Source organism: Coenobita brevimanus, chromosome 22 (genome assembly GCF_032717465.1).
Source record: "Coenobita brevimanus isolate Jiangsu-jjx chromosome 22, ASM3271746v2, whole genome shotgun sequence".
NCBI lineage: Eukaryota > Metazoa > Arthropoda > Malacostraca > Decapoda > Coenobitidae > Coenobita > Coenobita brevimanus.
This window is the reverse complement of record NC_136975.1, coordinates 34,777,603-34,803,968: the sequence shown is the minus strand read 5'-3', so window position 1 is coordinate 34,803,968 and position 26,366 is coordinate 34,777,603. Positions and strand designations below refer to the sequence as shown.

The 26,366-nt window shown below is 44.9% G+C and overlaps 1 protein-coding gene across 2 annotated transcripts in view; it reads right to left on the bottom strand.

Annotated features, from left to right (window-relative positions):
- Window positions 1–26,366, bottom strand: part of LOC145392516 (PAT complex subunit CCDC47) — a 447,784-nt gene that overhangs the window by 172,165 nt on the left and 249,253 nt on the right. For both annotated transcript variants that reach the window (XM_080266910.1, XM_080266911.1), the window contains one exon: window positions 25,203–25,396. In XM_080266910.1, coding sequence (XP_080123036.1) covers window positions 25,203–25,396 — 194 coding nt within the window. The remainder of the gene's footprint in view (window positions 1–25,202; window positions 25,397–26,366) is intronic.

Sequence of the window (26,366 nt, the reverse complement as noted above, 5' to 3'; positions counted from 1 at the left end):
AAGACAGGAGGTGGTGGTGCGGTGTGGTGTGGGGTGGAATAGGTGCGGCCTGGTCAAGTGTTTTCATGTGACACACAGAATGGTTGCACGTGGCAGTTGTGATACGTTCCTGTCTTGCCATGGTGTTATATGTGATATGTTCCTGTCTTGCCATGGTGTTGTATAGTCATTTGATAGGGGTTGGGGAAGTTGACGATGGCGTAAGACCCCTCGAGTCGTGGTGAGATTTTATTTGGGGTTGGGAGACGTGGCACCACTGCTGAATCTCTGGTTTTGTAGGGGCTGGGTTGTGTGATGTTTGGCTGGAGATCCTGATGTTTTTGCAGGTGGTGTAATTGCCTTTTGAGGCGGTGAAGGGGGTCAAGAGGTGGGGGATGGGGAGGGTGGTTGGAGGTGGTGTCAGAGGGGAAGGAAGAGGGGGGTTTCTCTGAACACTCATTCGTGGGAGTGATACCATTGTCACTCAGGCAGGTGTTCAAGCCCTGCTGTATTATTTTAACGTGTGCAGGCCAATCCTCGTTGCCCATTTCCTGTACTTGAGCCCGCACTTGGTTGAGGCGGATGCGACTGCTCCTTTCACATACTCTGTTCCCTTGGGGCCAGTAGGGAGAGTAGTGGGAGATCTGGTAACCGGACAAGGTGGCTAGTTCTTTCCAGATATTTCTGGTAAATATGGGGGCATTGTCGTAGTGCAGGGCTTGGGGAATTCCAAAGTAGGGAAAAACGTGGTGGACGAGTGCGTTGGCCACGGCCTCTGCGTGGTGCTCCTTGGCGGGGCAGGCAATGGGGAACTTGAAGTATACATCCACGAATGTTATAATGTATTTGTACCCAGCTTTGGAGGGTACGGGGTCGTCGATGTCTAAGGATAGTAGTTGCCAAGGCTTGTGGGCGCTGATTTTTCTCGACAGGCTGGGTGTGTGGGTGATGTCTTTACCCAGGGAGCAGGCTCGGCAGGCTTGGATGACTTGCTTGGCCAGTTGGCAGGCCCAGGGGTCCAGTAGGTGTCACTGAACACTTGTAAGAGCTTTTTTGTGCCGAGGTGGATGTCATTATTTGAGTGTAGGTGAGTCATGGCATCGAGGGCGGTGTCGGGGTCGAGGACTGTGTCCGTCTTGGGTAAACAGGTAATTGCCATGCCTGCTGAGTTTGGAGAACACTTGGGGTGATATCCAGGGTGGGCGTTCCTTGTCCTGCCATTGTTGTATAAGGCCAGGGGTGGTGTTGATGGAACTGATGGGCAAGCGGAATAAGGTACTGGCATTTGTATGTAGTTTACCTGGCCTATAGGCAAATTCAAAGTCAATCTCTTCCAGTGCGTCTCTCCTTCTAATGAGTTGGGCGTTGGTGGTGTTGAATTGTCATAGCCACTGGAGGGCCTGGTGGTCTGTGATTATTGTGACATGGGTGCCAGAAAGGTAGGCCCAGAAATGGTCAAGGGCCCATATAATGCCTAAGCATTCACGCTTGGTGGCGGCATAGTTCTTCTCGGCTTGGTTGAGGGTGAGACTGGTACTTGCGATTATGTGTTCTTGTCCCTCTTGTACCAGGACCAGGACGGCACCGACTGCCACTAAGGACACGTCCACACATAGGCAGAAAGGTAAGGCGTAGTCGGGGAAGGCGACAACTGGGGCGGTGATGAGTTTTGACTTGAGGGTGTAAAAGGCGGTGATGCAGTCCTTAGTCCAAGTAAGTGGTTCGCCATTTTTAGTTAGGTTGTGCAAAGGTTTTGCAATGTCAGCGAAACCCTTGACGAAGCGCCGGTACTAAGAGGTGAGTCAGAGGAAAGCGGGCATGTCTTGGACATCTTTAGGTAGACGGAGGTCTGCGATGGCTCGCAGTTTGTCGGAGTCGGGTGAGATGTCTTCTGCCGTATTATGTGGCCTAGAAAGGAGACGGACCATTCAGCCAGGACGCATTTAGAAAGCCTGAGCTTGAACCCTGTATGGCGGATATGCCGGAAGACCTACTTAAGGCACTGGAGGTGGTCGGCCCGTGTCCTGTTGAAAACAATTACGTCGTCCATGTACACCAAGCAAATTTCCCAGCTAAGGCTGCTGAGGACTGACTCCATCAGTCGGGAGAATGTGGCGGAGGCGTTGAAGAGTCCAAATGGGAGGACACTGAATTCGTAATGTTTGCCATTACTGGTGAAGAATGCTGTCTTTCTCAGTCCTCGGGGTGGACAGAGACTTGCCCATACCCTGACTGTAGATCTAGGGTGGAGAACTATGACGACCTGTATAGAGAGTCAAGGGAATCGTCTATCCTGGGTAATGGGGTAACGTCCTCTGTGGTCATGTTTTTAAGTCTCATATAATCGACGCAAAAGTGCACAGTGCGTCCTTTTTTTTTGACAAGGACGACAGGTGAGAACCAGGGGATGGTGGAGGGGGAGATAATGCTGGCATTGAGCATGTCCTGGACCTGCCGGTATTCTTATGCCCACTATTTAGGGTTTTTTCTCCGTGAAGGTTGGCAAATGGGCGGCCCCGAGGTGTGGATCTCGTGGTGGAGGTAGGTGGTGTGGCCGATGTCCGCTGGTCCGGATTAAAAATAGGTCTTGGAAGTCCAGGAGGAGTTGTCGGAGGCTGTTTGGTTGATGAGGTGAGAGGTGGTCGGGTAGAGAGGGTAGGGTGGCAGGGGACGGCGGTGATTTTCACAAGGCTCGGCTTCCTCCATTTCTCCCACCACTATTCCTCAGGGGAGGGTGATTGGTGCGGTGGAGAGGTTTGCAATGCGTACTGCACCGAGGCTGGGGGGGGGAGGAAGGTGGGTGACATCAGGCAGGAGGAGAAGGTCCCGGGTGGTAGGTTGGAGGAGAACAGGACAGAGGTACCTGTGGGTCTGTTCAGTCGTAGTCAGGCCTTGTGTTGGGGGAGAGAATGGTCAGGGTGGAAGCGATGGTTGCATGGAAGGGGGGGGGGGGAAGAGGACGGGGCGGACAAGGGGTGAGTTTGGCTAGGGTGGAGGATAGGGTGGGGGGGGTAGGGGGCATGCACGTGCAAAGTGGCTGGGCGGGCGGGGCGGGCCTCGAGGTTTTTGAAATTGGAGGCAGCACTTGTGGCAGTCTATGTTTGTGTGTCATTTCTGAAGGAGGTCCAGCCCCAGGTAGCCATCGAAGGCATGGTAGATTGAATCAAACACAATGAATTTGTGTTTGGAGGAAACTTGTTGGTGGGTGTCGGCTCGCGGGGCCCGGTTCTCCCCACGTATTGGTAGGGGGCCATCCCCAGCGTCAACAAGGTGGGCTAAGGTGGGGAGGAGTGCGCCAAAGGTGGAGGTGTGGCGGGAGAAGAATTGCATGTAGAGGCACGATGTAGCTGCTCCCGTGTTGACCAGCAGCCTCCCCTTTAACCCGCTCAGCCTCATCTTGTCGTAGACTAGGGGGCGGTATTTCTGCAAGATGACCCCTGCCATTGTGGGAAGGTGTGGAGACAGACCTAAAAATCCATCTACTGAGGTGTGTCCTCTTTTGGCTCTATTTCCACAGAATCAGCGTACTCAGCGGGTGAAGCTTCGCCCTCGGTGCCTTCGTCATCTAATGACGATACCTTGCGCTGCTCCTGGGTGGGCATCCTGCGCCGAGCAGCCTGTTGTTCACGGATGTCATGGAGAGGGCAGCTGCAGGCGGTGAATTCCCATGGATTGATAGATATCAGATTTGGGTTTTCTTTGGGGCTGGGGTGCTTCTTTGTAGGGTGTGCCCTGGGTACTGATGATGTTGGCGAAGGGTTTGGTTGGAATGGGGCATTCTTTGCTTCTGGTGCTGTGTTGCCCTTTGGGTGGGGAACTTGCTTACTGAGCCAATATGTTGGGGAGTGGAGCGGGCAGCTAGGAGGCACCGTATGAGTTGCACATCTCTGCTAAGGTCACCAAACAGGTAATATATAATAAAATGCTCCCTTACGGTGCTGGGGAGGATCATCAACAGTATGCTGAATATGTGTTGTTCCTGTGTGACTGCATTGGTCTCCAGGTAGGCAGCCGTGATGAGTCGCATGGCCTGGATGAGTGTGTTGTCCAGGTTTCCGTCGTAGGTGAGGGCGTCAAGTTGTGCCAGAGCTACTACTCTTCCCAATGAAGGCGTGATTGCTTGCTTCACGATTTGTATAAACTGTTTCCATGTTAGCTCCAGGACGATCTTGGAGGCTGTGCTCGATACTGCCTTAACAAGGTGTGGCAGGATGACAGCTATTTTTTCCCTGTCATTCTCATAGCCTATCTCTAGTATCGGCTTAATCATGGACAGATATACATTTATGTCGTACTGTTTTGGATCAAATTTTGGCAGTTGCATGTGGGGTTTGGTCACCATGGTGCTGGATTTCCTTGTTCTTGCTCCTCTCTGTATTCTGATCGGGTCAAGAACCACCACTGGCCACCAGTGTTATGCTGGGTGTTTTCAGCTCCACTTCTCATCCTAAGAACACTAGCTACTAAGCGGAGTTCTCTTTTGAGACCGGAACTACAACACACTACCAGAGGAACATGCCATAAAAACTAGGCAGACCAACCTTATACATATACAGTGGAAGCTCGATTATCCAACTTTCGGTATATCCAGGCCGTGACCCAATGGTTCAGTGGTACAGTAATTCATAGAATTATCCGTACGATAGCTCCAGTTTAAACAGGAAGTATCCAGTTGCTAGGGAGAGAGGCATGGATAAACCAGAGAGAGTCTTGCTCACCCTGCCCCCACCCACACCTCCTGCTCACAACTCGATCACAAGGGTGGTAGGGTGGAATTTGGTGAGGCAACTGATACTCCTGACGTAGCCTAACCTTGCTTACCTACTTAATAATTTAACCTAATTTAACCTAACCTGACCTAACCTGGGCTCCAGTTGGGAAATTGGGAAACTAAATCCACTTTTGTGTACGATGAGTTTCTTCCTTTATGCCCGAAACAATCGTAGGTACGGCTTAAAGAACGTGATAAAAGAGAAAATCTTTCAGCAAGAGAAAGTAATTTACTACCCTCAAAATAGAAAAACACAGAAAACAAACTGGAGGAATATGAAGTGAACTGGTGAAGTCTTTAGGCTGTATGCTTAGATGAAAAGTAATGGGTTTCCTAGTTTTAGGGAACAAAATGAAACAAGAATGTCTGCTAATCAGGAAAAAAAAAAAAAAAAAAAAAAAAAAAAAAATACTCATCTCATGTGTTCTCGTAAGTTAGCATTCAGTTCTGCATTCTTAGTTAGGTATCGCGCCTCCCAACACATTTCGGACCGACAGAGCATTGTTATTTCTTCCTCTTACATTTACTGTTCACCCTTTTGTTCGTTCTTAAGTGTACTGTACTGTATGTGTGAAAGAGAGTATTAATACAAACAATAATGCATTCCATTAACCCCATCATAGCTGTCAGCCTTGAACAATGCTATACTGTACCAGTGTCAGGGATGTTGGTTAGGGAGAGCTATAACAAACTGCAAACAATTATGGGAAGGGAACGAAGGTCACTGATATGTTTTCACGGCCCTCCTCTACCATCTCAAACAGTCAGGCGGCCTGCCACTTCATCTCAGATGTTTTCGCCGATATGTTTAAGTGCTAATGTAACATGCACCCTAATTATGAGTAAGTTTCTTCCATTATGCCGGAAACAAACGTAGGTAAGGCTTAAGGAACGTTATGATAATAAGAAAACAAACTAAAAAAATACAGAAAACAAACTAGAGAATATGAATTGAATTGGTAAGGTTATTAGGGTGTATGCTTGGACGAAAACTTACGAGTTTCACAATTATAGGGGACGAAATGGAACAATTATGTTTACTAATAAGAAAAAAATACTTTCATCTCAAGTGTTCTCATAAGGTGGCATTCAGTTCCACATTCTTTGTTCGATGTCGCTTCCCAACACATTTCGGACTGACAGAGCATAGTTATTTCTGTTCCTTACAGTTAAGTGTACATTTATTGCACATTCTTTTGTTCGTTCATGTATGTGTGAAAGAGAGAGTATTGATACAAACAATAATGTATTCCATTAACCCCTTATGGCTGCTAGCCTTGAACAATGCTTTACTGTGCTGGTGTCAGTAACGTTAAGTTAGGGAGAGCCATAAAAACTGCGAACAATTATGGGAAGGGAACAAAGGTCACTGGTATGTTTACACGACCCTATTCTACCATCCCAAACAGCTCGGCGGTCCTTTCATCCCAGATGTTTTCGCCGATATGTTTAAATGCTAAAGTAACATGCACCCTAACTTTATGTTTAAATTCTAATGTAACATGCCCCCTAATTTTCATTCACGAATCATAGCAAATCACAAGATGGGTTTAGGGAGGAAGGGAAAAAGCCAGGTGTACCAGACGAGTCTTTTCACATCTGTAAGAAAAAGAAACTGACTTTATAACTTTGAAAAAATGGTTTCAAGGTCTGCCACGGGAGCACACAAATATCTGAACTCACGAACATTGAGGATTTGAGGGGGGTAAACATACGCTTTGCTGTAAGCAGTAAAAGCACCTTACCAAATCAGTTCATCCTGATAGTCTGTTATATTTTTCTGATTATTTCTGGGTTGGTAAATAAACATTTCTTGTTAAATCTTTCCCCGCTGTTTTTAGCTGTTCTGGTGTGATGACTCTTTGATTCGTTAACGTAATGGCAGAAGACACTGTTCTAATCTAAGTGTTTAAACCTGGCCTAACCTAGCTTAACTGCACCTAATAATGTAACCTAACCTAATCTTCAGTTGGGAAGTTGGGAAACGAAGTCCACATTTGAGTATGATGAGATTCATCCATTGTGCTGGAAACAATCGTAGGTACAGCTTTAGAACGTGACGATCCTAACACGGAGGAAATCTTTCAGTAAGAAAATGTGATTTACCGAACTGAATATAGTCTGAAAAATACTGAAACAAGCTGAAGGAATATACATTGAACTGGAAAGGTATTTCTGGTACTTAAAGTGTACATTTACCGGTAAATAAATCAGTCTAACAGTACAGTACTTGTGTTTCTGCCGGATTAATCGTGCTTTCGGACTAATCGGGCACCCCTTAACACCATATAGCCCGGATAATCGGGCTATCTCTGTATTGCCTTAAATCAGGTCTTTAACAATACACAACAGGCATATACTGTACACAATATTATACGGACACAGTCAGGCTTTGGTTATACACAAAAATATATGTACGTAAGGAGGGACACTGTCAGGCCTTGATTGACACAATAATATGTGACCCAATAGATATGAACACTGGCAGGCCTCGCTATACACACACTGTACTTCTATCTATCTATCTATTGCCAGACGCCTCAATCCCGTTTGGGGTGGCCACAAACAAATCGCCTCCAAGTCGCCCTGTCCACCACCATTTCACTCCCCTGCTCCCAACTCACACCCCCCTCTCTCATATACCTCTCCACCCCATCTCTCCATCTCATCCTCGGCCTCCCCCTCCCTCTTTCCCCCTCCACCTCACTCACATACACTCTCTTCGTCAGTCTTTGCCCCTCCATCCTCTCCACATGGCCAAACCACCTCAGTGTGTTCCTCATAACGCTTCCTATCACATCCACATCAACACCACAACGCTCCTTTATATCCTCATTCGTCAGCCTGTCTCTCCATGTGACTCCACAGGCTCTTCTTAAATAACTCATTTCCACGGCTCTCACTCTTGACTTGTGTCCTTCCAACAACGTCCAAGCTTCACTTCCGTACGTTAGAGTTGGTATCACAATACTGTCATGTAGTAACTTTTTCACTTCCATGCTCACTTCCCTGTTTCTTATCACTGCTTTCAAAGAACCAGCAACCTTTCTTCCCTGCTGTACCCTTTCAAGCACTTCACCCTCCAAACCTCCATCCTTACTCATCACACTACCCAAGTACTTAAACGTACTCACATTTTCCAATTCCTCACCATCCAACCTCGCTGTACATTCACTGACTTCACCTCTCTCAAAGACCATCACTTTACTCTTCCCTACATTCACCTTTAGATTCCGTTTCTTACACACTCTCTCAAACTCATCCACCAAGCCTTGCAGCTCCCCTTCGTCTTCACTCAACAACACGGTATCATCTGCAAACAACAGTACAGGGAGTTTCCAAACACTATCCTCTCTCACCAGGGCCACTCCAACATCCACTACCCTACCTTGTACCTCTTTTATTACCCCATCCATGTACAGATTGAACAACCATGGAGACATGACACATCCCTGTTTCAACCCAACTTTCAAAGAGAAAAATTCACTTAGTTCACCATCCACACGCACTGCAGCCTTCGCACCATCGTACATACTCTTCACAGCATTCAACAACTTCCCATCTATTCCATATATTCTTAACACTTTCCACAATCCTAGTCTATCCACCCTGTCATATGCTTTCTCCAAATCCATGAAAGCCGCATACAACTTCTTTCCCTTCTCTAGAAACTTTTCCACTAAAGATCTGAGAATGAATATCTGATCTACACAACCTCTTCCCTTCCTAAAGCCTCCCCGTTCATCTCCAACTAATTTCTCTGTTCTTTCTCTAACTCTGTCAATAAGTATCCTACCATACACTTTTCCTATTATACTATTTTGTTTTTGTTGATTTGGAAAAGGCCTTTGACAGAGTCCCTAGAGAGGTGGTGAAGTGGGCAATGAGAAAGCTTGGCTTGGAGGAGTGGCTGGTTAGGGTGGTTATGGCCATGTATGTGGGTGCTCACACCCAGGTGAGAGTGAATGGAGATTTGAGTGATGAGTTTTCCGTGAATGTTGGTGTGCATCAGGGGTCAGTCTTGAGTCCCATGTTGTTTATCATGGTACTTGAAGCCCTTTCACGTGACTTTAGAAACGGACTCCCGTGGGAGTTGTTGTATGCTGATGATTTGGTGTTGATTGCAGAGAATGAAAGGGAGGCGGAGGAAAGGTTTAGGAAGTGGAGAGATGGTATGGGGCAAAAGGGTTTAAGGGTAAATGCAGATAAAACAAAGGTGATGATATCTAGGGTTGGTGGCGGTACTGTCAAAGACGAGGGAGAGTGGCCATGTGCAGTTTGCCACAAGGGCGTGGAAAGTAATTCCATCTTGTGCGGTGTGTGTGATAAATGGGTGCATAAGAGATGTAGTGGTATCAGAGGTAGACTGCGAGATAATGCTGATTTTATGTGTACGGCGTGCGGGGTGAGCAGGTGGAGATCGTCAGGCGTGAAAGAATTGAACTTGCTGGTGAATCTCTTGAGTGTGTGGAAGAGTTTTGTTATTTAGGAGACATGTTGTGTGCTGGAGGTGGGGCTGGAGCTAGCTCTGTGGCTAGGGTGAGAAGTGGTTGGAAGAAGTTCAGGGAGCTCTTGCCTCTCCTGACATTGAGGGGGCTCTCCCTACGTGCTAAGGGGTCTTTGTATGCAGCGTGTGTTAGGAGTGTAATGCTGTATGGCAGTGAGACCTGGGCAGTGAAGGAGGAAGACATTCGCCGGCTCAGACGTACAGAAATGACAATGATTAGGTGGATGTGCAGTGCGTCCCTGCGTCCAAGGCCTGGAGGGGCTGGGTTTACAATGGAAGAGTTGAGAGGTAGGATGGGACTGGAGTGTATTGGTGTTGTGATGAGGAGAGGTAGATTGAGGTGGTTTGGACATGTGGAGAGGATGGGGGATGATAGTTGGGTGAGGAAGGTGAGAAGTGTTAATATTGGGGGTGGGGTCATGAGGGGTAGACCGAGAAAGACATGGGACGAGGTCATTAAGTGTGACCTTAGGGTTAAGGGACTGAACAGGGAGGCTGCAATGGATCGTGCAGCATGGAGAGCCGCCATTAGGTGACCAAGGCCGACACATGCAAGCATGTTGGAGCCTTTAAAAACGAAAACTAAGAAGACAAATGCCCCTATGATTACCACACACTTCTTTTTCCCCTTTTCCTTTGTACAAGGGAATAACTATACCTGACTTCCAATCCTCCGGGACTCTACCTTCCTCCCAGGCCAATCTGCACATCTTCCACATCCATTCTACTACTATCTCTCCCCCATGCTTCAGCATTTCACCACACACTCCATCAATTCCTGGGGCTATCCCTGATTTAACTTTCTTCATTGCTTCCACAACTTCTATCCTACTGATTTCTTCCTGTCTTCTCACCTCCCTCCTTCTTCCAGCCATTCCCCAACCACTTATACTCGCATTACTTCCATCCTCCACGTTCAACAATTCCTTAAAGTGTTCTCTCCATCTGCTCACTTTTTCTCCCTTCTCCACTAGTAATCTACCATTTTTATCTTTCACTCCCCTGCTAACTTCACTTCCACCCTGTCTTACTCTTTTCACCTCTTTCCAGAACATTTTCTTACAGTCCCTCCACTTTACACTCAAATTCCTTCCAAATTCCTCATCCACTCTCTTCTTACTCTCTCTTACTAATCTTTTCACCTCTCTCTTTCTTTCTACATATAACTCTCTCTTCCGCCTCTCAACTTCTTCCATGCCCCTATTTCTCATCCATTCATTGTATGCTTTCTTCTTTTGTGCCACAGCCCGTTTCACCTCTTCAGTCCACCACTCTGTTCCTTGCACCCCCCTCCGTCTTCTCTTCCTTCCACACACCACATCACATGCTGCACATATTTCTTCTGTAAATATTCTACACACACCTTCCACGTCCCCCATCTGCTCCAACTCATATTTGCCCAATCGTTCCTCCACTTCTCTCTTATACTCTGCCTTTTTCTCATCCTCTTGTAACCTTTCCACTCTCCTTGCAACTACTCCTTCCTCTCGTCTTTCCCTTCTTCTATTCCACCATCTTACTTGAACTTTAACTCTGGCCACCACCAAGTAGTGGTCAGAAAGTCCACTCCCCCAACCTCTATAAACTCTTGCATCCAATATACATCTTCGCATCCTTTCATCCACACACACATAATCAATCATTGCCTTCCTTTCACTCAATTCACCACCCACCCTTCTCATCACTCGCCATGTATACCTGTGGATCATTTTATGCCTGAAGAGGGTATTGGCTATCACCAACCCCCTCCCATCACAAATGTCCACTAACGCACTCCCATTCTCATCTATCTCAGCAGGCACACCCCACTCACCAACTATTCCATCCACCTTCACATTCCCAACTTTACCATTCATATCACCAATCAAAAACACTCTATCATTCCTTCCAAACTTTTCCAAGCACACTTCTACATTTGTCCAGAACTCTTCTCTCACTCTTCTAGCACGATCCTGCGTTGGCGCATACACACACACAATCGCCCACATTTGTATTCCAACTTTCAACTTTACCCACACAATCCTTGATCCAACTGATCCATACTGTCTTATGCTCTTCTTCCATCTTTTACTCACAACTATACACACTCCTTCCTTTGCCCTCTCATTCTCACCTACTCCTGCACATATACCCCATCCATACTCCCATTCTCTCACACTTTCTCCTCTCCATTTTGTTTCAGTTATTCCACATACATCCACTTTCGCATCCTCAAGCACCTGGACAATCTCTCTCTCTTTCACCTCATCATTTGCTCCCCTTACACTGTACTTGATGTTACAATAACATATGGCCAGGTGGATATGGACACTGTCAGGCTCCGTTTCTCATAAATATCATATGGCCTGTTGGATCTGGACACGGACGGGCCTGGGTATGCACAATGGTATTTGGCCAGATGGATATAACACTGTTAGGCCCGAGTATACATGACACTATGCGGTCTGATGGATGTGGACACTGTCAGGGCTAGATATACACAACAGTGAGTGGCTAGATAGATATAGATACTGTAAGGTCTGGGACAACACGATATTGTATGGTTGGGGTACTAGGGGAACTGTCAGGTTTCACCATACACATACACTATACACAGGGGAAACACACTGTCCGATTTTCCCGGACTGTTAGGCCTGAGTAGGTTACAGGTGGCGCCCGGGTGTGGGAGGCAGGTCATCAGGCGCGTCCTCCCTCAGGAGGTACGGGACTACTGCCAGGGGCGAGGTTGTCTGGCTGGGGCCGCAGGTCGGCATATAGGGAGGCCCCTGGTGGGGCCTCAACCTGTGCTTTGGTCCTGGGTTGGTGTACAGGGAGTCCCTTTCCTGGTGGGGCATCTACCTGTGGTGTGGCCCTCGGGACTGGGACCAAACAGGGCCAACAGGCGCACCTGTCTGCATCGGCGCCTGACAGAGGGTCATCTGGAACTGGGGCTTGGGAGGTCAAGCCCCCAGGTCCTGGGGGTGTCCCTGGAGGGCTGGGGGGCTGCAGTCACCACTCAATTGGACCGCCGTCAGGAGTTGCCTGCAGCGTCCCTTCCCTGCAGCATCCATCAGTGTCAGGCATCATCCGGGGGCGATCCGTAAGGCGTGGATCCCCAGATCCGGGAGAGGTCCTTGCCACAGCTCCTCAAGCTGCAGCTCCTCTGAAGGGCTGCACCTGTGGGGAAAGAGACGTCCCACTCGGCCTCCAAATGGGTGGTGGGCCGAGCCAGGGACTTCTTCCAGAGAGGTAGTTCCGAGGGCCGTGGGCGAAGGGCATACAGTGGCCATCCCTTCCCCGGTGCGTACTGTGGCTGTTACCACAGTTCCATGGACCTTAGGAATGACAGCTGAACGATTTACAGTGGCCATCCCTTCCCCGGTACGTACAGTGGCTGTTACCGCAGTACTGTTCCCTAAGGAGGAGGTAGACAAAGGGCATACAATGGCCGTCCCATCCCCAGTACATACAGTGGCCGTTACAGCGCTTCTGCCTTTACCTGGTTTTCCAGCTGAAGGGCGTACAGTGCTCGTCTCTTCCCCGGTATGTACAATGGCCGTTACCGCAGTGCGGTTCCAGGGGTGGCTGCAGCTGATGGGAGTACAGTGGCCATCCCTCTCCCAGTACATAGAGTGGCCGTTACCAGAGTGCTGCAGGGGGCAACAGCTGAAGGGCATACACTGGCTGTCCCTTCCCCAGTGCATACAGTGGCCGTTCCTGCAGTGCTGCTTGGGACTGTCTGTGGACAAGTCCCACACCGATCCTGGCAAGGGCCGGTCTGGCTGCGATGTAGTTGGCCGGGACTGCTCTCCTGCGGGTGGTCGTGTTCTGTGAAATAGGGGCATCAGTCCATGGGCCACCTAGGTCCATCTCGTTCAGGCCCGATGCTCTCTTCACATGCCCCTCCGTGGTCTCTTCCTGGGGTGGGTGTGGGGCTGTGGGTCCTTCCCAGGTTGGGTGTCGTGACACCCTTCCCTGGGTGTCTCGGAAGTGTGGGGATTTCAGTAATTTTGCACCTTCAAAATAGAAAAATACAGAAAACAAACTACATAAATAAGAATTGAATTGGTGAAGTCTTTAGGACGTATGCTTCAACAAAAATTTATTGGTTTCACAATTTTAGGGGACAAAATGGAACAAAAATGTTTGCTAATCAGAAAAAATTACTCTTAGTCGGCATTTAGTTCCACATTCTTTGTTCGATATCACTGTTCCCAACACATTTCGGACCAACTGAGCATACAGTTATTTCTGCTCCCTAAAGTGTACATTTACTGCTCATTCTTTTGCTCTTTCTTATGTGTATGTGCAAAAGACAGTGTACTGATACAAAACAATAATGTATTCCATTAACCCATTCATAGCTACCAGCCTTGAACAACATGTTTACTGTTTCAGTGTCAGTGACGTTAAGGCGAGCTATAAAAAAATGCAAACAATTATGGGAAGGGAATGAAGGTCATTGGTAAGTTTGCACGACCTTACTCTACCATCCCAAGCAGTCACACGTTCACTTCACTCCAGATCTTTTCGCTGACGTTTACATGCGTATGTTACATGCGCCCTAATTTTGAGTAAGTTTCTTTCAGCAAGAGAAGATAATTTACCAACCTCAAAATAGTCAGGAAAAATACAGAAGACAAACTAGAGGAATATGAACTGAACTGGTAAGGTCTTTTGGCTGTATGCTTACACAAAATATTATGGGTTTCACAATTTACAGGAGGCGATACGGAACAAAAATGTCTGCTAATAAAAAAAAATTACTCTTTCGTCCCACATATTCTCGTGGGTTAGCATTCAGTTCCACATTCTTCATCCAGTATCGTTCTCCCCAATATATTTTGGACTGACTGAGCACAGTTATTTCTGCTCCTGAAAGTTAGTATACATTCACTCCTCATTCTTTTCTTTGTTCTTACTAGTATGTATGAAAGAAAAAGGACTAATACAAACAATAATCTATTCCATTATCGCTTTCATAGCTGCCGGCCTTGAACAATGCTTTACTGTACTGGTGTCAGTGACGTTGAATTAGGGCAAGCTATAAAAAATTGTGAGCAATTATGGAAAAGGAATGAAGATCACTGGTGAGTTAACATGACCCTACTGTACCAACCCAAGCAGTCAGGTGTTCACAGTTCACTTCAACTCAGATGTTTTCGCCGATGTTTACGTGCAAATGTAGCATGCATCCTAATTCTATTAAATCTTTCACAAATCATAGCAAATCAAAAGATGGGTTGGGGGGGGGGGGGAAGCCAGGTGTGCCAGATGAGTCTTTTCACATACGTAAGAAAAAGGAACTGATTTTAAAACTCTGAAAAAATGGTCCCGAGGTCGACCGTGGAAGCACGCAAATTTCTGAGCTCACAGCCCTTGAGGGGGCTAAACATAGCCTTTAAGCAGTAAAAGCACCTTACCAAATCAGTTCCTCCTGACAGTCTGTTACATTTTTCTGATTATTTCTGGGTTGGTAAATAAACGTTTCTTGTTAAATCTGTTTCCCCGTTGTTTTTAGATGTTCAGGTGTAACAACTCTTGTTTATTTCATTAACATAATGGCGGAAAGGACTGTTCTAACCTAAGTGTTTAACTAAACCTGGCCTAACCTAGCTGAACTGTACCTACTAATTTAACCTAACCTAACCTCCAGCTGGGAAACTGGGAAGCGATATCCACCTTTGAGCATGTGTTTCTTCCACTGCGCTGGAAACAATCATAGGGGAAAGTGACGATAATAACAGGGAGCAAATATTTCAGCATGAAGTAGTAATTTCCCAAACTGAAAGTTGTCAGAAAAATACAGAAACAAGCTGGAGGATTATGAACTGAATTGGTAAGGTCTTTCTGATGCGTATTGTGTACATTTACCGGTAAATATATCCATCTAACAGTACTTGTGTTTTGTTTCCGCTGGATTAATCATCATTTCAGACTATTTGGGCACCCCTTCACACCGTAAAGTCTGGATAATCGGGCTATCTCTGTACATGTGTGTGTGTGTGTGTGTGTGTGTGTGTGTGTGTGTATTTACCTATTTGTATTTATCTATTTGTAGTATACAGGAATTGAGCAATGCTCGTGTTGTCCTGTCTCCATATCCACATTTATCAAGTCTACCTTTATGTGTGTGTGTGTGTGTGTGTGTGTGTGTGTGTGTGTATATATATATATATATATATATATATATATATATATATATAGGGGTCTACAAATTAAAAATGGAAGTGTGTACATATTGTGATTCTGGAAACACTGATTTTACAGTTGTCACCTGATATCCTACGGGAAAGGCAGAACAACTCTGCCATTCAGTATCCTGATCCATGAACTTATTGAGGTTTTCACTGTCTATCTGAATGTTTTTCGGCCAGATTTCACTGCTGACAGACCCAAAGTGGAGTACAGCAGACCATTCCAGTTCTGTGAATTCAAAACACATGGATCACTCATGTATAATGACCAAAACTGTGACCAAAATCCCTCTAACATGGCATTAATCTATGTTGAATGCACCCTCATACATGGCATTAATCTATGTTGAATGAACTAAGACCTGTGGAAAACCCCGCTGAAACTTCAAATCAGGTGCACGGTGGCTTCACAGTACATGTGCCTCACCCAGGATGCATCATGCAATCTCAGCTTCAGTCCCACTTAGCACACTGTTTGCTCCCATCATGGTTGCACTGGTTATCTCATGCAACTGATGCCTTGGTGTGCATTCATGTGCTGTATCTGTCATTGTGTTTCATACTATGAATAATGGCACAGGTGCAGAACCACTGCATAGGTGTATGAGCCTAACCTATCTATCTATCTATTGCCAGACGCCTCAATCCCATTTGGGGTGGCCACAAACAAATCGCCTCCAAGTCGCCCTGTCCCCCGCCATTTCACTCCCCTGCTCCCAACTCACACCCCCCTCTCTCATATACCTCTCCACCCCATCTCTCCATCTCATCCTCGGCCTCCCCCTCCCTCTTTCCCCCTCCACCTCACTCACATACACTCTCTTCGTCAGTCTTTCACCCTCCATCCTCTCCACATGGCAAAACCACCTCAGTGTATTCCTCATAACACTTCCTATCACATCCACATCAACACCACAACGCTCCTTTATATCCTCATTTGTCAGCCTGTCTCTCCATGTGACTCCACAGGCTCCTCTTAAATAACTCATTTCCACGGCTCTCACTCCTGACTTGTGTCCTTCCAACAACGTCCAAGCTTCACTTCCGTACGTTAGAGTTGGTATCACAATACTGTCATGAAGTAACTTTTTCACTTCCATGCTCACTTCCCTGTTTCTTATCACTGCTTTCAAAGAACCAGCAACCTTTCTACCCTGCTGTACCCTTTCAAGCACTTCACCCTCCAAACCTCCATCCTTACTCATCACACTACCCAAGTACTTAAACGTACTCACATTTTCCAATTCCTCACCATCCAACCTCGCTGTACATTCACTGACTTCACCTCTCTCAAAAACCATCACTTTACTCTTCCCTACATTCACCTTTAGATTCCGTTTCTTACACACACTCTCTCAAACTCATCCACCAAGCCTTGCAGCTCCCCTTCGGCTTCACTCAACAACACAGTATCATCTGCAAACAACAGTACAGGGAGTTTCCAAACACTATCCTCTCTCACCAGGGCCACTCCAACATCCACTACTCTACCTTGTACCTCTTTTATTACCCCATCCATGTACAGATTGAACAACCATGGAGACATGACACATCCCTGTTTCAACCCAACTTTCAAAGAGAAAAGTTCACTTAGTTCACCATCCACACGCACTGCAGCCTTCGCATGCTGCACATATTTACAGAAGAAATATGTGCAGCATGTGATGTGGTGTGTGGAAGGAAGAGAAGACGGAGGGGGGTGCAAGGAACAGCGTGGTGGACTGAAGAGGTGAAACGGGCTGTGGCACAAAAGAAGAAAGCATACAATGAATGGATGAGAAATAGGGGCATGGAAGAAGTTGAGAGGCGGAAGAGAGAGTTATATGTAGAAAGAAAGAGAGAGGTGAAAAGATTAGTAAGAGAGAGTAAGAAGAGAGTGGATGAGGAATTTGGAAGGAATTTGAGTGTAAAGTGGAGGGACTGTAAGAAAATGTTCTGGAAAGAGGTGAAAAGAGTAAGACAGGGTGGAAGTGAAGTTAGCAGGGGAGTGAAAGATAAAAATGGTAGATTACTAGTGGAGAAGGGAGAAAAAGTGAGCAGATGGAGAGAACACTTTAAGGAATTGTTAAACGTGGAGGATGGAAGTAATGCGAGTATAAGTGGCTGGGGAATGGCTGGGAGAAGGAGGGAGGTGAGAAGACAGGAAGAAATCAGTAGGATAGAAGTTGTGGAAGCAATGAAGAAAGTTAAATCAGGGAAAGCCCCAGGAATTGATGGAGTGTGTGGTGAAATGCTGAAGCATGGGGGAGAGATAGTAGCAGAATGGATGTGGAAGATGTGCAGATTGGCCTGGGAGGAAGGTAGAGTCCCGGAGGATTGGAAGTCAGGTATAATTATTCCCTTGTACAAAGGAAAAGGGGAAAAAGAAGTGTGTGGTAATCATAGGGGCATTTGTCTTCTTAGTATAATAGGAAAAGTGTATGGTAGGATACTTATTGACAGAGTTAGAGAAAGAACAGAGAAATTAGTTGGAGAAGAACAGGGAGGCTTTAGGAAGGGAAGAGGTTGTGTAGATCAGATATTCATTCACAGATCTTTATTGGAAAAGTTTCTAGAGAAGGGAAAGAAGTTGTATGCGGCTTTCATGGATTTGGAGAAAGCATATGACAGGGTGGATAGACAAGGATTGTGGAAAGTATTAAGAATATATGGAGTAGATGGGAAGTTGTTGAATGCTGTGAAGAGTATGTACAATGAGCCTAACCCATGCCACAAAAAAGGACATTGTGGAGACCTGATAACCATGAAAAAGTTGTTGGTGTGGCCTGGGATTATAATTTTTTTTTTAAATAACAAAACAGAGAAAGGAAAAACTAATGAACAAAAAAAAAAAAAATCCATACCCCAGATTACTGATATCCTCCATTCATAAAATATCTATAACAGTTCATCTTGAACAGCTGTAGGTTGAAGTTTGGGGGGAAACAACTCTGGGGAAGTGAGTTCTAGACAGATGCAGTTCGGGGAATAAAAGAATTCCTATAGGCAGAAGTTCTGCATTATGGCTGTGTGATATTCAAGTCATGAGCACTACCAGATGCCCGTGCAGCACGAGGGAATGCATGGAGAGGTAGCACAATGGATGCAACTTCATCTGAGCATTTGCCATAAAATATCTGTAAAATAATGCAAAGGAGGCAACATTCCTTCTTACCTGTAGAGGAGGTAGTTTATTTATAACAGCAGGGTTATTAATAATTGCGACAACTTTGTTCTGAATTTTGTCTGGTTGCTTTAGCGCAACCTCTCCATATCCATTCCACAAGGGAGAGCAATATTCAAACTGAGAGTGCACATGACTTATAAATTATAGCTAACTGCTCATTAGTGAGGAAGTTACGGACTCTGTACAATAATCCACGATTCTTTGAGGTGGTTTTAGCAAAGTGATCTGACATGAGAGGTCCAGCTGAGTGCACTGTTAAGTGAGACACCAAGAATTTCAATACTTTTGGAGACAGGAATATCAGTTGCATTGAAGGTAATATATGAATCTGGCAATATCTGTCCATTTGTAAATTGTATATATTTGGCCTTACTAGCATTAAATGAGACAAGGATATGGTTGAACCAGTTCATGTGGTAACATGAGCTTCAAATGGTTTGACAGCAATTGTGCCAGAGCAATGGCCACCCAAAAGTCATTAGCATAAAACTCTTAAAATAAAAAAAACATCTGAAATTGCTAGAAACCATGCAATAGCAGTAATAAATCTCGCTAAGTCAAAATTTCTTCACAACCAAACATCCAAACTACTAAACAGTCCTAATGACAATAGAATATTCTGGTCAACTCTCAATTCTTTGAATAATAACTTTAATAAGTCATCACCCATTCCCCACTAACATCTTCAGAGAGTAACATTACAAATGACCCAAGTGGTAAAGCAAATATCCTTGCCAGTACATTTGCCAGAAACTCTACATTAGAGGAAGTCAGTCAGAATGGCCCAGTACTATAACTTGACTCTCCCAAAACTACTCCACTTATAATACATACTAGATACATAAAATCCATCCCAGACAATTTACCAACCAACAGAGCTGTGGGCCCAGATGGAATTCCTCCAATTGTTTTGAAAAAGTGCACCCCAGAACTTGCTTCTGCTCTAGCCAAATTATTCACTCTATGCATACGTACTTCTTCATTCCCTACTCTTGGAAATTTTTGGAAAGAAGCCAATATCCACCCAAGGGTGTCTGCCCTTTCCTCTTTTCCTTCCTCTTCTGTCTTTCCTTCATTCTTTCGTCTTCCTTCTGCCTACAGATGGCTTTACACTCCCTCTTCGATTTTTCTTTCCTTCATTCTTTCCTCTTCTTTCAGCCTATGGGTGACTCCACACTGAGTGAAAAGCCAAATGGTTCCCTGTACACCAGGAAACCATTTACTACGCAGGGTGATAATATTATAACCAAATTATGGCACCTGGTGGTTTAACCCCTTATTTACCGAGCACCATGTTCTGCGTCAGCGGCCACCGTCCTTCCCACATCAAGTTGTCATGTAACATTTTTGGTGCATCGGGTGTTGGGGGGTAATTCATTATCACGTCCAAGCTAATAACTTCGCGTTACATATTTTTTTTAACATCAGTGATCAGATAGACCCCAAAAGATTGTGCCAAAAAACAATAAACAAAAATATTACATATTTTTGTTTTATCCATAAGTTTTGTTAAAATATACGTACATAAATAACCAATAAATATTTAGGTTTGAAAACAGTAACATGCACAGTTTATATGTGTATTTACTTATCTTGTTGATTTCTTGCAGTAAATAACAGGTTTTTTGTAGGTAAGAAGGTGACCTATATACAGGTGCACTCCGAGGCAGACGCAACCAGGCAAGGCAAGGCCATACGCGATGATGAAGAATGAAAGAAGTGAAGAAAAAATGAAGGAAGAGGGGAAAAATTGATGTAAATGGAAAAGAATATGGGTGTAGGAAGTATAAAAGTAAAGAAAAATAAAAGGAAGAGAAAAAGAAGGGATAGTAAGAGAAAGATGTGAGAAAGGAATGGTGTGGGTTACTGGTCGTGCCAGGCCTGGTAACGTTCAGCTAAACATTAAGAAACACAAAGAACTCACTTTCAGTTACATCAACCCATCTCCTATCAATGAAATTCCTCTTGCTTTCTGTTGGGTTCACAATGAAAAATTTGTCTGCATGTGCGTTGCTCCAAGAAAAAATGTTCTGCACTCTCTTTTGTCATAAACATGAAACTATCAAACACACTGTAGTGGTGATTTTCATTTTCATGAACTACTTTCAGACGCACAATTGGAAAACCTTCCACCACATTCGGCAAATCATTTGGTCTTTTGTCTGAAAAAGGGTCACCCAGTAACCTAAATGTGTAAGGAGTTGAAGAGGAGTCAGAACTCGAGGCAGACACACTTGACACAACTTTCATTGTCATCTGTGTTCCCACCCTCACTCTCTTTCGGCTCATACAATGGATCACTGTCACTTTCCTCAGACAACCACTCATTATCAGATTCATCCAGCTCACTCTCTAAATGGAGGGTAAAATCCTCATCACTTCACTCCATTTCTGTAAAATGGGGGTCTGTGGCAAGGTTTAGCGCAGAGTACACATTCCCTCCAAGGCTGCAGGTACACTAAGTCATCATCCACAAATTTACTTGACAAAAAGTCGCAGACTCTGTGGTGGGGAGACTGATAATCTGATTGGTGCCAGAGAAATTATATCATATATGCAGTCTAAAATTGGTCAAAACTAATGAGGTTTCATGACGTATGTATGACATAATAATGTTACCACTGGTTGAGAAAAAAGGAGTGTTACCATATAGTCCAGCTTTTTCTGCAGCTGAAAACCACGTGGAATGATTATAAGAGCCATATCGAGGCAGCAAAGCCGTGCAGAAACCATGACGTTTGGAAGTACATATGTAGTTCCAAAATTTTCTCTGTACCTCAATGGCTTTAACCCCTAATGCGTGGCCATGGACAGCCGACCACCCCCCCCGGGTGGCGGGGTTGTATCGCGGTCTGAGTACCTGTAGGAAAATATTAGCCAAAAATCAGAGATTAACCCTAGAACATTATACTTGGTATGGCAGATAGTACTTACATTCAGCTTTCTCCAGAGACAGGTGTTGAGCCTTCGTGGACTACCCAAGGACTTGTGGAGACCTGCAAAGTTGGGTAACCAAATCTTCACTTTCACACCTCCAGCAACATGGTTTCCCCTCCACCACAGCCTCATTCTGTCATAGTAAACTTTATACTACAACATACAGGTAGTTTGGAATCTGTATTTGTACAATAAGCACTGAAAATAAGGCTAAAATCAACGAAGCGTACGGCCGACATGCAGCGAGGCGGCGGTCTTCCCGTCACTCAACAAACATTTCCATTTTCACAGTTAAAAACATGTATACTACATTATTTTCAATCAAATTACTTCCCAAAAGATCAACGCAGCGCGCTTTTTATTCTGCCTTACGCCCGTCACTTTATTCGCGTTCCTGTCGGCCGCTCGCACTGACTCGGAAGAGCTAGAACTCGCCATAATGCCGCTTTGAAAGCATGCGGTAAACTGACGCTAAACAGGGGCAAACCATGCGAAAAAAAGCTAGTGTTACAACTGGGGAAACAAGCGTTTCCTATTAGCATAAACTGCTTGTGAGAGGAGAGCGCAGATTTACAGTTCTGAGCAGTCAGAGTGCTGCCATGTATCACAGCCAGGCTGGCCGGGCCGTGGTGGTGGTGGTGGGGGGGGGGGACGCGATACTTGGCAATAACGGAGGTCAGTAGTACAAAGGTAAAGTATGCTAATTGTAGCTAAAGGGTGGTGGTACCGATAGACAATACCAGCTGGAACACCCTTGCCCGCGTTTATTCAAAATTAACTCGAATCGCAAACGTGATGCTCCGCCGTTATGTCCTTTTTGGCGAGCGTCGCAAATGCGACGATCCGTGTTTAAGAGGTTAAGAATGGAAGTACGCATGTACTGTCAAATGCATTACGGTAAAGAAGGGGTTAATGGGTAACTGAAGCACTGTGATCGGATTGAGCCTGTGTAGGTTTATATCCTAGGGATGGTTGGGCTTTATTGCTCATGTAATGTCACTCAGGGATGAGTGTGGCTGGTCACTCTCATCTTAAATGTATGGACCAACTTGCCTAGCCCCTGGTTCCTATGCTTCTCATGGGGCAACATAGGGTTGGATGATAGAAATAAACCGTACCTCATATGAGGCTTGTAGCGTGGCCCATGCAGACCTTCATTGTGCCTTGTGTGAGGTCTGCAGCTCAGCAAGGGTTAATATGGATGAAACTGGGCTGTTTTAGAAATGCCTATCTTCCTCTATCATCTCAACACAGGAGGAAAGACATGTGACAGGCTTCAAAGCCAGCAAGGAATGCCTCATCAAACAACTCTGTGGTAACACAAATAAGGACTACAAGCTCAGACCACTTATTTATTCACCAGTTGACTCATTCCATGTTGCTTAACAGGCAAGGAGTTGGGGGGGGGGGGCATGGTAGGCATATGTGCCCTTATTTTTGGAGGGCCAATGATTACTTATAATCAAAGAACAATTTTATTTGCCAAAATACATACAACAAATCTTATAAGTGCACTTGCATTTGGCTATATTATTGTTTTCCTAATGATTAAAACAAAATAAATTGAGTTTTTTTAAATTCCTTAAATGCATTAAGGGGTAGTTTTATCAGGAATCACTCCCCCCTCACAAGGAGTGCCCTATCATACAAAACTCCGTGGTAACACACATGAGGACTGCAAGCTCAGACTACTCGTTTATTCACCAGTTAACCCATTCCACTTTAATTGTGAAGGCAAAAGATTTGGGGGAGGAGGGTAAGGGAGGCATTTGTGCCCCTATTTTTGGAAGAACAATGATTACTTATAATAAAAGAACAATGTTATTTGCTAAAATATATGCAATGAATCTTACTGCACCTGCATTTGGCTATATTATTGTTTTCCTAATTATTATTATTATTTTTTTTTTTAATTTCTTAAGCGCATTATGGGGTAATTTTGTCAGAAATCACTCCCTTCCCCTCCCTATTTAAAATTGTAGATCCAGCCCTGTTGTGGATGCAAAATCTGCAGTGGCTGTGGATACAGCAGGACCATAATGCTAGGGGATAAGGCACGGATAAGTCAGCCATAAAGTCATTCAACAAGTTGTTCATACCTATGGCAGAAGTCTACTGCAAATGAATTTGGCTTAAAGGTGGTCCAGACATAATAACTGCCCTGGAGTTCCTATCAGACAACCTAGTCAATCATCATGTTGAGGAAGTTGTATTCCTACTGCCAAACACTTCTGCCTAGAACAAGCTTTCGGATCAGGAAATAGTCTGCGTTTATGGGGCTCTTTTTTTGAAACCACAAATTAACACCTGCTGCCAGCAACTGACAGACGCGTGGAGCTGAAAGGACTGGAAGAGGACAACTGGGGTGGATGGAGGTCAACCTCAGTAGTATGGAAGTGGACAGGAGGAATCCAAGACTAATGCAGACCCTGAAAGAATTCTGAAAATCCTTCCATCTTAAGAACATCACCATCAACCTCCTACAGGCCTGAAAAGATGTACCAGTGGAAGTGATTGGAAACCTGCCCCATCAAATCACCTATCCCCAATCTACATGATCTCGAAGCTGCAACAAAGGTTGCATGCATCATCCAGAGGGAAAGTTTTCTCTGATCACCATTGGAGGATATAAAAGAAATGTTGGAGCTTAGACCTGCCACAGTTGTCAACATGTTCATCAAGGAGGTAACTGAGGAGGAAGAGACACCTCTGGCAGTCAAGGATTTGACAGTAGCAGCAAAACAAGCAATCACAAGGAACTAAGTGATTTTCTTGAAGTCAACAATGATGCCAAAGACAGGTTGTTGAACATGTTTGACAGGGCTAAATGAAAAATTTATTCTTGAGACAGATCATCTTGTAGCACATATAAAGCAAGATCTTTACTGATGAGTCAACAGAGGGCCCCATACACTCATCACAGTTTGCTTTCTACACCACCCAGTTCTGCCCTCCTCTCCCTCTCCAGCGATACAGGACCAACCAGGCGCTGCTACACAGAACTTCTCAGATTATGACACCAGTGATTTCATCTGGGGGCCAGCTCCAGTCTCAACTCCACAGCCTCTCTTGTGGATTTTCACACAGGTCAAGGTGGTCTCCTATCCGTTACTACACTTTGCTGCAGTGAAAGGCAACGAAAGCTTACGTTCTTTCACTTAGACACTGTACTTCCACAACCTCCTACCAAAAGATATTGGGAAATGGGTTTTAGTTTAAGGAAAAACCTGCTTTTCAGCTGGCTTCAATTCTGTACACTTTTAGCTTTCATATTTAATTTAGATATCACACTTATACAGCAAATAAGTATAACATAAAACCATATCTAATGAGGAAAAAAAAAAAAAAAAAAAAATTAAACCCCCCTTACACTTAGAAAAGGGTTTGTACAAAAACATTTGTGGTGAACATTACTAGTTTTTGTTATACAGTAACAATGTACCAACATTCTGTACAGTTCATCACTTCACTGGGCCAAAAGCTGAAATAGAGATGAATTAAAGGAGCCTTAGAAAAGTTACATGAAGAGTTTAAACAAAGTGAAGAAAACTGCCAAAGTGTTTGATGGCAGTATCAGAAATTCTATGGTGCTTATTACTTTAAATATTTTCATTATAAAAAATAAGTAATCAGGAAGATGGAACACAAAACACAGTTAAAACTCACTCTGGTTGTTTGGGTCCTGAATACTGATCAGAAAAGTGGAAGAAGTCTATCATGCCAGAGAACTTGTTTAGCACTGCTGTCACCTTGGGGTCTCCAAGCACTGTTGATGCCACTTCACCCAATTCATTCATTAGCAGATATTGAGACCCAAGACCAAATTTCTCTGCTGACTTTTTTTCTGGGCAGAAGGTACTCTGAGAAAACAAGACAAAAAAAAAGCATTCATATACTCTGTACAGTTCAGTGCTGTAAGAACTGGTTCAGCACTATCCTATTTATATAGACAATAAGTTCAAGTCTGAGTGAGCTTCATCATCATCTCTGAAGCCACCCTGCTCAATCCTGGGACCCTGCAGAGGGATGGCCATGTCAGAACCACTTCCAGGTTACTTATCTTCACATATCTCCTTCTCTCCTTTCTCTCCCAGTATTTCAATTTAATACAGCAAGCCTGCAATGACACAAGGACATTTCACAGTGGCAATACTGTAGCCAATGAGGTAATGACATTATGACCTTCATATACCATTCCTGGAAAAAGTTTTAAACTTTCAGAAATTCACTCAGCACCTTGGTTGGCTTGCCTCATGCTACAGTATATGATGTGAATAAGATCTACTCTGCTTTTCAAGAGATGACCACACTGCAGAGGGTGTTGCAATGGTTTGGGCATATGGAGAGAATGGATAATGAGCGATTGGTGAAAAACATAACTAGATTTGATGTGAGAGGTGTAAGGCAGAGAGGGAGACCACGAATAGGATGGATGGACAGTGTCAAGAGAGTGCTGGATGCGAGAGGGATGTCTGTTGAGCAATGAAGAGTGGCTGTGCGTGACAGAAATAAATGAAGAGAAATTGTGAATGAATAAATGATGACGCAGCCCTGAGGGGATATTCTCCCGCATTTGGTCAGTGATCAGCTTGTCCAGGTCAGGTGTCTGGGTAGAGGAACGAGTTCCTATATTCACTTTGGATGATGTGGCAGGAGATAACCCAGCTCTGTTGTTGGGCCCTGCTGCGAGGATGTCCCCTGATTGCACTGCGCAGTTGACCCACTCGTGCGGTGCATGGTGCTGTGAGGTTTCTGTCCCTTCTCCTCCTTGCTGGCACTTGTGTATTTTTGCAAATGAATGTGTTTGAATGGATATCAGTAAATGTAGAA